Below are 12769 nucleotides of genomic sequence, written 5' to 3'. Positions count from 1 at the left end.
ACATTAATTTTAGAAATTTCACTGATGAATGTCATTCAGATATTTAAAATATACAACACAACTAAATATGGCATCTTTGTTTCTAGATTTTAGCAGGAAGGTTATTGTGATTTGTTTTTTATCTGAATTGGAAATTTTCTGTTAAACATGATGAGGGAGGAACTTGACTTTAGCATACTGGTTCAACATAGTATATACCTTGAAGATTTTCTTCCTATTAAAATAAATGTTTTAAATGTAGGATTAATGTGTGGAATCAAGATTAAGGAATAGAATATGATTTTCAGTTCAACATATGTTTAATGCTCCAATATTATTGTGCATTATTTCAAAATTTAAAAAGCAAGATTCCTTTCCCCCTTGAGTATTATTATATTAATAGAGATATAGGCTAAAAAATGCCTTAAAAGTTTTTTTCTTTGGGATTACCTTTTTTAATACCCAAAGCAAGCACTAGAAATGAAGATTCAGGCAGGCCAACCTAACCCAAACTTAGATGTCTGTGTGTGTGTGTGTGTGTTGGAAGGGAGGTGATTTATTTCCTTCAATGATTTCCTGTCCTTTATGTTTCTCATGCCTTTTTCTCCTATTCTCAAACTCTTTAAGCTGTTCTGATTTTATATTATTTTAAAAAATAATTTTGAGATACATTCATTTTTTTAGGACTGTCTTAGATGGGCATTTAATTTTGACAAGGCTCATAATTGAAAAATGGAATATTCTTTATCTCTGTCCTTTTGCCAGAAACTTACCATTTTTTTCAAATTAAATTATAATCAGTAAGAAAGTAATTATGTGGTCTGAGGAGAGCCAGAAGAAAAAATATACCTGCTACTCCCAGTCTTTTAGCCAATTTTTATTTGGCAACTAGGCCTGTCCCAGATGTGTAAGCTTCATATATTGCTATGTTACCTTAGAATCCACTCATAGTTGTGGCTTATTCTAACTAATTATTAATATCCTGTGCAAATGGAACATAGATTAGAACCTAGGAAATTGGCCCATGTATATGCTATTGCTCCTATGAGCTCCTAAGTATCCAAATGTGAAGCAGACTGTCATAGAAAGCTAGTGGGTCCCCCTTTAGTGGAGATCTTCAGGTAGTAGACTGAAGACTCCTTGCTGGGGATATTGTAAAGGGCGCTAAGGAGCTCCAACATTCCTTCAAACACTGAAATTCTGTGAGCTCTAATGTATGGTTTGCTCTTTTGGTCAGTCATTCAATAAAATCTATCAAGTGGATTGGGAGCCAGGAACAGAGACAGGAAATTCTGGCTTCAAATGGGGCCACAATTACTTCCTAGCCATGTGACCCCAGACAAGTCACTTAACCCCCATTGCTTAGCCCTTACTGCCTTTCTAAGATGGAAGGTAAGGGTTTAAAAAAAAAAATCTAGTAAGCACTTATGTGTCAGACCCAAGCAGCTAAGTGGAGCAGTGGATAACCTGCCATCCTTAGGGTCAAGAAGACTCACCTTCCTGAGTTCAAATTTGTCTGTGGCCACTTACTAGCTGTGTGACCCTGGACAAGTCACTTCACCCTGTTTGCCTCGGTTTCTTCATTATAAAATGAGCTGGAGAAAAAAATGGCAAACCATTCCAGGATCTTTGCCAAGAAAAACTCAAATAGGATCACCAAGAGTTAGACATGATTCAACAACAGCTAAAATGTGTCAGGTACCTTGCTAAGTGCTGAGGATCCAAAGACAAAACTGCTGTCACTTACCTCCAGGAGCAGTATACCAGAATGTCATCTGAAAACATGAAACATCAAACTTCTATTTGAAAGCCCTGGAGCACTGCCTGCCTTGTTCTGTTTGGTAGCATACCTGATATGAAGGTGTAATGAATAAATCACTGAAATTGTAATCAAAAGACTTGAGTTGAAAACTCATCTATGTAGTTACATACTATATACCAAGTAGCTACTCTTATAACTTGTATAACTTCCAACAAAACTCCCTCTTGGGCTTGGATTGGACTACTAGGTGATCTCTGAAGCCACTTCCTGTATCAGTTCCTGTGAAACTGAATTTTTAGGTAGTAGATAAGGATGATAGGGAAAGAATAGATTATCCTCAGGGCAAGCTTCCCTGGATGGGAGAGGGTAAGATCCTGGACACAAAGCCCTTTACTTTGACTAGGAAAAGGGATACACCAGCTCCCTTTGTGACTGGAACTAAAGAGGTGATAATGGGGAAGCAGGGAAAGAAAAGGGAATGCATGATGAATAGCCTCAATTATCTGAGTAAAACAGGAGGTACATTACATGCTGAGAAAGAAAGAAAGAAGTGTGGTGTCTCCTCTAGAAGGGGAAATTTAGAATATTCACTATTGAAAACCTGATAGTGATTATGTAGAATGAAAAGTTTGGGTTAAATCTGACCTCAGACACTTCCTAGCCCTATGACCCTGGGCAAGTCATTTAACTCCTATTGCCTAGTCCTGACCAGTCTTCTGCCTTGAAACTGATACACAATATTAATTCTAAGGTGGACGGTAAAGGTTTAAAAGAAAAAGAATGAAAGATTGACATGTAGCTATGAGGCCCAATTAATATTAGAACTCTGATCCTCAGTTTCCTCATCTGTAAAATGAGGAGAATAATAGTATGCACCTCAGAGGGATATTCTGAAGAAAAATGAACTTATTGCATAAAGCATTTTGCAAATAATTCTTCGAATATCAGCTAGTATTATTTTGGTATTAGTTTGAGGCAAAACCAATTGGTGAAGTTAACCAAACTTCCTCCAGTAATGTCCAGAGCATCTTGGGATGAATAGCAAGGTTGACAGGTAGTGGGAGTGACCTGAGGAGGGGAACTGGCAGGGTGTGAGTGGCAGAAGGACAGGGGGGAAAGGATTCAAGGGTCAGAGATGATACATAAGTAAATTCATGAACTATTAGGAGGAGAATTTGGGGGACAGTGAAACTAGAAGAGGAAGTACTGAGGCAGAGAACAAGAAGTGGAGGGAGTGCTGTGGTAAGAAAGAAGACTTCAGGGTGTTATTATGGGATTTTAGGAAGAGAAAACATATGGATTAACATATAAATATTTTGAATTTATTTGAAATTGGGGAAAGGGTTTTGGGAAAGGAGAGTGAGGGAGAGGGTGATCTTATCTTTAAACCCTTAATTTTAATTCCTAAATTAATAATTCTATCTACACTAATATCCTAAAGGCAAATCAAACGGGGCAGCTAGATCTTACAATAGAGTCTCTGGGAGGCAAAACAAAAATCCAAGATGAAATGTCCATAGATGATACCTCCTCCAAGTTGAAGACAGTTCCTCAATTCCTGACCACCAGACGATTGAAGAATAAATCCTCACCAGAACCAAAGGATCTTCACAGGCTAGTGTCTTGGGAATTGATCTTCTGACAGATTCAGCCACACTTCTCTCTCCTTTCCTCTTCAGCTCCAGAGAGTTTCTGTCTCAACTCCCAAAGATTCCAACACTCCCAGGCTCATGGGATTCCAGTCACATGCTCCTGCCAATCATTTTGCTGTCTTTATCTTCCCTTGATACAGCTTCCCCCCTTTACACAAAGCCTAAACCATATTGAAAACACTATTTTGGCATTTGTGCACAACCTAAAATACTTACCGATTACCTAAACTAAGATATCTACCCAAAATAACAACCAACCTACACTCAACTATCTTAATCTAATACTAACCTATTCTAGAGATTTTAACAAGGAAAGGGAAAAGAAATTAAATAATGTAAAAATGGAGATTTTGAACCCTAGACTTCAATCCCCAGAAGTCCTTGGTATTTTCCAGAATTCCCTATAATCTCACCTGGGCGAGATCACAATTAGTATTTAACTGGCAGTAGCGCCTCCCTCTCTCTCTCTTCTATTCCATTGCAATGATGTAGTAAGTAAGCTAAGCATATGCTCCTGCCAATCATTTTGCAGTTTTTATCTTCCCTTGATTCAAGGGGAATGAGGCAGTAGAATGGGGAGGCAGGCAGAGAAATATGATCTGAGAGGGGAATTTCAGAGTTCATAGAGATGGAACTATTTGGACTAATGAGTAACCTGGGAGATGTAGAGAGAATAGACATCAAAGGGATCGATGATCTGGGAGGCCCGGGTGTTACACGGAATATCGACTCAAATTTTGACACTCCCAAGTAGAATGGTAGCAGCCAGGGCCAAGAAGAAAGCGATGAGTCAGGTATTAAATACCTTTAAAAAAGGAGGGAAGGTCTCTTGGGTAAAAGAAGAAAGCAGCAAGATGCTCATCCAGATGATCTCAGCAAATGCAGTGAACAGTCCAAAAGGAGAAGCTGCTGAGGATGGAAGCAAAGAACAGTGGAGAGGGGACCATCTGGAATTGGCAGGCAAACAGCAGAACCTGTACTGGCATAGCCCCTGGCATATTGTGCAATCAAACAATCAGCAAACATGTATTAAGCACCTACTATATGCTAGGCACTGTTCTAAGTGCTAGGGATTCAAGAAGAGGTAAAAGACAGTCCCTACCCTTAAGGAGCTTACAATATACTGGGGGGAGACAGCATGCAAATAAATAAAAACAAGCTATCAGCAGAATAAAAAGAAAATAATTAATAGAGGAAAGGTGCTAGAATGAAGAGTGGTTGGGAAAGACTTCCTGTAGAAAGTTGGCTTTTATTTAGGACCTAAATGAAGCCGTGCCTGGAAAGGGGGGCTGTAGATGAGGTTTTCCTAAGAAATCCAGGCTTCTGTGAGCTCATCAAAGGAAAGAGAGCAATTGACTAGAGGCACTAAGACTGAGAATAAGGGAGCCTGAAACAACTTTTAGGAAGAAATGAAAACTGAATTTTTCTTGACTAAAAGCTGGCCCCCTCACCTAGAAACATTCTCTTCTGTCCTTGCTTAATTTTACCAGCCTAATGAAAATATATAGATTTTGCCATCACAATGCCAGGACCAACTAAGCAGTACATTGGGTCAGCCTCAGCTGCTATTTTCATGACCTTTTAAAAATATCACAGCTGACTAAGTTCACCTACAAGAATGTTTATGTCTTTCTAGCACTCTAACAAATATTGTAGAGCCCCCTTGACATTTTTTTTCCATGCTCTGCCTAGAGGGTTTTCTTTCCTCACCCAACTAGCATCTTTGTTATATATGTCTCCTTAAGGCTTCTCTGAATTTGTTGTCCAACATGAAGCCAGTCTACCATGTTCCCCAAATACCACTCTATCTATTCTCTTGTACCTCTCCCTTACTTGGAGCCTGCTGGCATTGAGCACTCACCCTGCCAACCTCTACTGCTCCCATCTCTGTCTGTAACCCAGTCTCCATGGCAATGGGAGGCCAAAAGTGCTGAGGCAGCAATCTATGTCAGGACTGGCTAGAGAAAGTCGGATGCGTGGGTTCTACAGGAATTGCACTTAATCCCTGGGATGCAGAAGGTGCCAGACAGGACAGCTCTGTGCTAGTAGAGGGGGAGACTCCCACAATTAAGCTCAGCAGACTTGGCAGCCTTGCTACTAGAAATATTGTATTTTAAGATGAATTTCATTTACAGTTAGTAAGTTCTTTGCTCAAATGGAAAAAGTGTTAAAAAAAATTTTTTTTTCCTTTTTCTCTTTCAGGAAGCCAGATGCTCCAGTGCCTGATGGGGAAGGTGAAGCAAATGCCAAAGAGAGTTCAGATAGTGAATCTTCTTTTAGTGACTGAACTTCATGTTGACCTCATAGGATTCATATATCTATATGATACACACATATATAGAAGGAGGGATGTTTACAACTTGTATGCTAAGGTGAAATCCATTATCTTGGAGGGTTACAACTTTCAGAGATCACCTCACTAACAAAATATTTACTAGACTAAGATTTCTAGCTCTTCACAATGCCTCTGATCACAAGTTGAAAAAACATTATCCAGGAATCATCTTAATTTGTGAAAATTTTCTATAATGACTAACTTGAATTTTGTCTGAACCATGAGGGGATTAATCACCAGCCACATAATTGGCCAAAAATTATTTCTGTGTTTTAAAAACCCAGAGGGCTTTTTTATTATCATGGTAGATGGGTAACTTGACAAAGTGCACCTTATTGCTGCATAGAAGGATCCATAACCCCAACGTACCTGAACAAGCAAAAATTGAGTAGCCTAATTAAAATAAAGCATAATTTCATTATAAGCATTAAGCTGTCAAACTGGAATGATACAATATAAGTCAAAAGACAAAACCTATTTACTTCAATAGCAGGTAATATACTTCCTAATTAGCTCTACCCAACTTGGTTAGATTGATGAGGATCTTGATACTAATCATTTTAGCATGAAAATGTTCACATGAGTTCACTTACATTAGATTTACTAAATAATTTTCTGACCAAAAGATAGCACAATTAAAAATCTCCAAATTACCTATAGTAACATCAAGATGCAGTTGCAAATATGGCCCTCTTCCTATTTACTAGTAAACAGCACTTGGTCATTGTATAATAATAATCAAAGTCAGAGATACAGAGATAATGGTCAACACTGACTGTAAATGCAGTGTCCTCTTGAATGAAATTAATAAGCAACTGTGTTACCCTTTATGACTGCCAGCTCAAAAAGAGCAATTAATTTGCACATACTATAGGAACCTCTCACTTTTAGAGACAGTCCTCTATAAATAACGGTGCACACAAAGGATCACTTAAGAAATCTCTAAAACATTTGTTACATGGAGAAATTGAGAACCTTATTTGATGGTGCTATTTCCCAGTTATTGAATTGACCTAAATTTACGGTTTTACTCTAGAAGAACAGAATCATACTAGTTCTCCTTGGAACTGAGGCTGGATTTGATACTAAGCCATACTTAAGACTTCCAGAATTTTTCTATTTGAAAATTTATTTTTTAAAAATCTACCCCAAATGAGCCCACAATTAACAATGAATTAATATATATCTTTGTAGTCTTGCAATTGTGATACAATTTTTAAATATTTTCCTTAACACACTCCACTGAGTTTCTTCGTATCTGCAAACAGAACATAGCTTGTATTAAAGGATGAATGGTATCTAAGTGCTCTTATGAGGCATCATCCAAGCAACACCATGTAGTAAAACTGCTGTTTCTGAACAGGTTGCTCAAAATAGCATGCTTTATCTCCAGTTCACAAAGTGCAGAAATGCCCACATTTTGATCTCGTACAGCAGCAGTTACTGTACTGCCAGTGGGGCAGCCAATCATAAAATATATGTATACACATATATATATATATATATATATGTATATATATATATATATATAGCCTTCTTTTTCTTCAAATGTTAATAAGTTAGAGGATAAGAATGAAGGACTTAGTGATGGCTGCCTCAGTCTACGTAGGTTGAACAAGCAGCTAATAAACCTTGATGAAATTGATTGACCTCGTATTGCCTTTCTCTATCCTCCCACAAGCAGTTCTATTTCTCTAGACCTTATTAAACACTTTGAAGTGAATTGACGGTGAAGACTAGACTTATTTTTATGATGTACTATAAAATGGGCTCAAAATCCCAGCTCTGTTTCTTACTCTTTGTGATCTTGGGCAAGTCAGCTAACCTTTCTCCATTTGTCAAAGGAAAGAGTTGAGCTAGTTGATTACTGAGGTCCTTTCAACTTTAAATAATCAAATTTCAATATAATACCTATTTTTGCTACATAGTTAATCTTGTTAGCACCTTTCTAGCAATAAACAATCTTCACAAATGGAAAGAACTATTTTCAGCACATGGACATCATCTTGGTCCAATTTCCTTGGCTTACAGGTGAAGCAATGAATGCCAAGAAAGGTTAAAGTGACTTGCTTAAGAAATTAAAAATTATTTCATTCATGTAAATGAAAAAATGCTTACTTTGGCCATTATATTCTTATGTATTAAACTTCTAGTCCTTTGTAAGAATATATAAAATAGATTTTAATAATCTTATTAAACTTGCCTTTTGTAAACTACACATTGATTCCTTTGAGATGAAAAGCTGGGTCAAATTATTTTCAGAATTCTCTTAAGGATATTCTAACATCTGTTTCATTTTTCTCCTTCACTTTCTCACTTAAACAAAAAGTTAAGGCGATGCTGTGTCGTAGTAACCAGTTGTTTCTCCAAAAGTAATAGTTCAAAGAAGAAGATGGCCTACACACCCTCAGCTATCCCTTCTTTGTCTTCAGGTGGCAAGAAAGTTTCTGGCAACATTGATTATACTTTGTTTTACTTTCATTCAAATTTTAGAAATCCTCCTTAAAAGTTCATCATGATATTTCTTAAGTAGATGAATTAAAAAAGTAATAAAACAAGAAAGGACTTTATCAGTTCTGGTTTTAATCAGCTAAGCTCTAAGAGCCAAGCCAATGCAGGGATTATTAATCAAGGTTGACATAACCTATTTCAGGAACATCATGGAAATTTATAGAAGAATAAAAATTTGAAAGGCTCTAAGAACATTTAATTCTGGCATAGGTAGGTCCTTTTAGAGGTAAACTGTCACACTCGGAGCTCCTCTGGTAAAATGCTAGCCCCTATTAATGTCCTTTATGGAGGCTGCCCAGTATCCTTCCTAACTCCAATATTGAATGACTCTTCAAAAATTTCAGAATAGAAAGGCATTGCATTTAATATGAATCCCTTTATGCTTCAGCTAAAGCCCTTTTCCTTCTTCATCAATAAAGATGGGAAAAAAATAAATCACTCCTTTTCTACCATCTCATATGCTGTGGGCTCCCAGACAAGTAGAGAAGAGAAGATCCATGCATCCGATAACCTTACTTTAATGAGCTGATCCTTCATAGGTATGTGAACATCTGATCTTTTTGTAATTGTGTGATGATGTAAAACCATAAACTATAGATGCTAAAAGGGGATATAACCAGAATAGGTATGGACCTCTGGGATCTATCTCGGTGCTTGAAGTAGATCCAGGACTTCATTTCTGAACATTCATCTTGAAATGAATCAAATACCAAATACATACATATTGGGGATCTACCATTGGGATAGGAAATTCTCAGAGAATTCCAAAGCGAGAAGGAGGAGAAAAGATCTAAAAATTATTTTAATTATTTTTAAAAATTAATGACAAGTATCAATAATAGAAGGCAAAATGTTATATCACATGACTCACTACCAAATGAATGGTAGAAATAAGGGCTCTGATTTCAAAAGATGTTCTCATTGCTATAGTCTGAAAAGGATTTATGGAATAGGTACCTACAGTTACTAAAGTCATTTCGAATTAGAATTCTGTATGCTAAGCTCCATCTTGACTACCTTGATATGCTTCTGAATCATTGCCGAAAATGTTTAACAGCCCTAAATGCTGAGATGTCCAACATTTATGTGCCCAACAACCCACTGATGATAGCTCAGACATCAGTAAGACCTCTGATCATTTTTGTACCCATTGAACAGCTATGAAATCTAGTCTACTTTTTCTAATGCATTCTTTCTATGTCCTGCTCCTGATGCCAAATTAATGGTATCTGGCTCAAGACCAGGGCTGTAATTAATAAAGACTGAGAAGTGCCTGGAATGAGCCAATTTAACCCTAATCCTAACCTGTTTGCGCTGCCTTCCCAACCTTCTACCTTTGCTGAAGAATGCCTTTGTGTGGTATCACCTGGGACAAATCTTTTAAAATATCCATTCCTGCCAGCCCCTCACCCTGGTGAAAGCACACCTATCTTTTAGACCAGATCAAAAACCTACTTCCCTGATGCCCCTACTTGAAGTGATTTCTCCTTCCTTTGAACTGTCGTAGCGCTTTCCTTGAATATCTTCCACATTTATTATAGCACAGCACGCACATTGAGATTTGCTTTCTCCCAGTGTGCCTAAGAATATATTGCCTGTAGTGGGCTTTCAACATATTTGCTTTGAAATCCATTTGAACCCATTAAATTCAATTTCAAGTAAATATCTTTTTGTAACATAACAGAAGAAGAAGTCTACAATATAACAAATATTAAGTCTGAAGAAAGCCTTATTTCTAAAATAACAGCTTTTCTTCTTATCCTTTTAAAATCAAATCCAAAATAATGAACTGTTTTATTTTTAAGGGAAAATAATTTGCTTAGAAAATATATCCCCCAAACTCTCAAATGGGATGAGGCTGTAATACATAATAATGTCATCAATCAAACAACAGCATAAATAACTTTTTAATACAGCTTTTTAATGGAACACTTGATAATCTATTGCTCCACCAACCACATTCAGTTTTTAACTTGCTAATGGAAGAAACGGGTATCTCTTTAGTAACCTGGCTGATAATCCCCAGTGTCTGCCAACAGTAGGATTGGAAGAAGGGTCTATTTGAAAAAACGGGAAACTCCTTTTCGTTATTTTTATTAAGTAGGCCTTTGGGGATGCTTATTCTGTCTCGTTGTTGAGTCAAAGTTAAGATAGCAATCTCTACACTTCCTTTTTCTGATGTGTGTGGTGGGGGGGGGGTCCTTTTTCCTATGTGTAAATATGTGACCTTTTTTCTTTTGTGTTAGGAGTTTAAGTCATCCCTGTTATTAGAGGTCTTTCTCATTTCTTCTCCCCTTGTAGTAATTCTAAATCTCCAAAGGTCTGCCTTTAGCTTTCGCCTGCTCTGTGCAGATAGTAGAAACTGAATAGAGAAGGAAAGGTTCTCTTTCCTTTGCTTTCGATTTCCTTTAAGTAAAGGAATTTAATTAGTTTCAGCTTTCTGGAATTAGTTGCTAAAACAGCTCTATAAGGCAATGATAATAGTAGCAAAGCAAGGGTTTGGAAAAACCCAGTTTATTAAGTAGAAATCCATTTAATTTGACTCTACAGATGTAAAAGTCTAAAACATTTTGACCACGGAGATTATAAGGTGTAGGTAGATATAATCCGTAGCATGGGGATAGAAAGGCTGTGTTTAATTTATTTTTCCCCCTTTTTATTTGTCTTAATCATTTGAGGGCAGAGCTTTCCCAGTTTGGCAACAAGCATTAGGTTGAAAGATTGAATCGGCCTCAAGTTGCAACATTCGTGGCTGAAAAAATGGACAAGTCAAACCCCAAATAAGCTTCTCCTTCTGGAACTGTTACTCAAGCGGGAACAGGCTGTTCGCTAATTGCACAGATGAAGTCATTTGTGTTGTAGTAATAGTGAAGGCTTGACATGAGAATCTTTCTGTTCCATCTTAGTCTACAATGTAATACTGATGACAGGTATTTAAGAACTGCCTGTCCCCTCCAAAAGGTTCACAGTCTGCTGAGTGCTATCAGAATGTCTCTCTGCACATAGTTAAACAGATCAGAGCCGCTTTGAAGCTAAGCACACACGCTTTGTGTGGTAGGCCATGCTCTGATTCAGGCTCCCCCCTTTAGATTTCACAGTTAATAATGAATGTTTAGTTTCTGAATAATGATCTTCAAATTTATTTGTTCTTTTTCTCTTCCAAAACAGGCATCGTGTTTTGGTTTTCTAAAGGAAAGGCATTGTACTTGAAAACAAATTTTTTTTTCCTTTCAAATGCATATAACCTAGCAAAACATAGTAAAGTACATTACTTGATGTCCTGAAGCCCTGTTCAAGTTTATTTTTCATTGTATAATCGGTTCCATTTGATTGCGGCATCCTCGAGGCTATTTCACATTCATTTCGATGCTAGCTAGCACCAAATTTGGTGGTTTGTAAAGTGGATCGCTGGTGTGAAGAAGGGAGGGTCTGTAAAATGAGAGCAAGAAAATCAAGTGCAGTCATATATTCAAACACTTCCTATGCATGAGCTTAGAAGAAAAAGAATGAAGAGCCCTTGCATCCAGGAATGCCATGTCTTTCAGAACAGTTCCAATCTGAAAGGAAAATGATTTTTCAATTGCTCTGGTTTTTCAGAATTCTCAGTCATTATTTGATGTCCTAACGGAGGGGCTGGCTCCAAGCTCACTCTGGAAGGAGGATATTTTGTAATGTTCTCTTCTTTTGAAAATGGTTCCAGCCTATCTGGGCACATCAGAATGTATGTTCCTCTAAAATCAGGCATACTATCATAGGTCCTCTATTCTCCACACTTAATGGCCCCAAATAATGGAACTTTTTATTTTTTTGTTTTATTGATTTTTATAATATGCAAACTGTGCAGGACAGACCATTAAAACAAGCCTTCAGGTTCAGGCATTGCCATAGAAACAATGGAATGTAGATAAACAATCCCAGGCAATAGCCTAGCAAACTTTAACCTGTGTATTACAGTTATGTTTTTCCCTCTCTGCAAGTAGAAAGTGTTGGCAAGGTATTGACTAGGAAACCTTTAAAAAAAAAACAAAAACAAGAGAAAACAGAGCTGTTCCATCCTTTTTTTTTTTTTTTGAGACAGAGAGAAACCCTGCACTTTCCTTCAGTTCATGCACAGTAGGGAAAACCTTAAAAGCTTCCCAAATCATTAGTGACCCCATTTATACCATCTCTTGATCTTATAAGATATATAACTATCATGTGACTCCTTAAGGAACAAACGACTTAGAGCTTCCAAATGGCTACAAAAAATTGTATTGTATTCAATGTTAGAATTTTGGTCCTGGCCTCCCTTTGCTCCAAGCCTATGCAAGGAAGAAGACTATCCAAGTTAGGGGCTGAACCTATGTTTTCATTATTGCAGAGAACTCAGAAAACAAGGGTCAGCAACTTCTCCGAAACTGAGAACCTCAGAAGGTAGGCGAGGATTGTGATTTGACCAAGGCACACAGTTAGTAAATGTAAGGGCAGAATTTGAACATGGGTCATTCTGGTTTCAAAGCCAGTTCTCTGTCTGCATCATTAGGTTGGGCT

At 37.3% G+C, this 12769-nt stretch overlaps 1 protein-coding gene across 3 annotated transcripts in view; it reads left to right on the top strand.

Moving 5' to 3' along the window:
- The window catches only part of WASHC3 (WASH complex subunit 3), a 50793-nt gene extending 43342 nt beyond the window's left edge, over nucleotides 1-7451 (top strand). For all 3 annotated transcript variants that reach the window (XM_056798770.1, XM_007503325.3, XM_001365393.4), the window contains one exon: nucleotides 5596-7451. In XM_056798770.1, the coding sequence (XP_056654748.1) occupies nucleotides 5596-5680 (85 nt within the window). In that variant the 3' untranslated portion in view covers nucleotides 5681-7451. The remainder of the gene's footprint in view (nucleotides 1-5595) is intronic.
- Nucleotides 7452-12769: the final 5318 nt, after the last annotated feature.

This window comes from Monodelphis domestica, chromosome 5, assembly GCF_027887165.1.
Source record: "Monodelphis domestica isolate mMonDom1 chromosome 5, mMonDom1.pri, whole genome shotgun sequence".
In the NCBI taxonomy this organism is placed as follows: Eukaryota; Metazoa; Chordata; class Mammalia; order Didelphimorphia; family Didelphidae; genus Monodelphis; species Monodelphis domestica.
The sequence above is the reverse complement of the archived record's forward strand: the minus strand, read 5'-3'. Positions and strand labels throughout refer to the sequence as shown.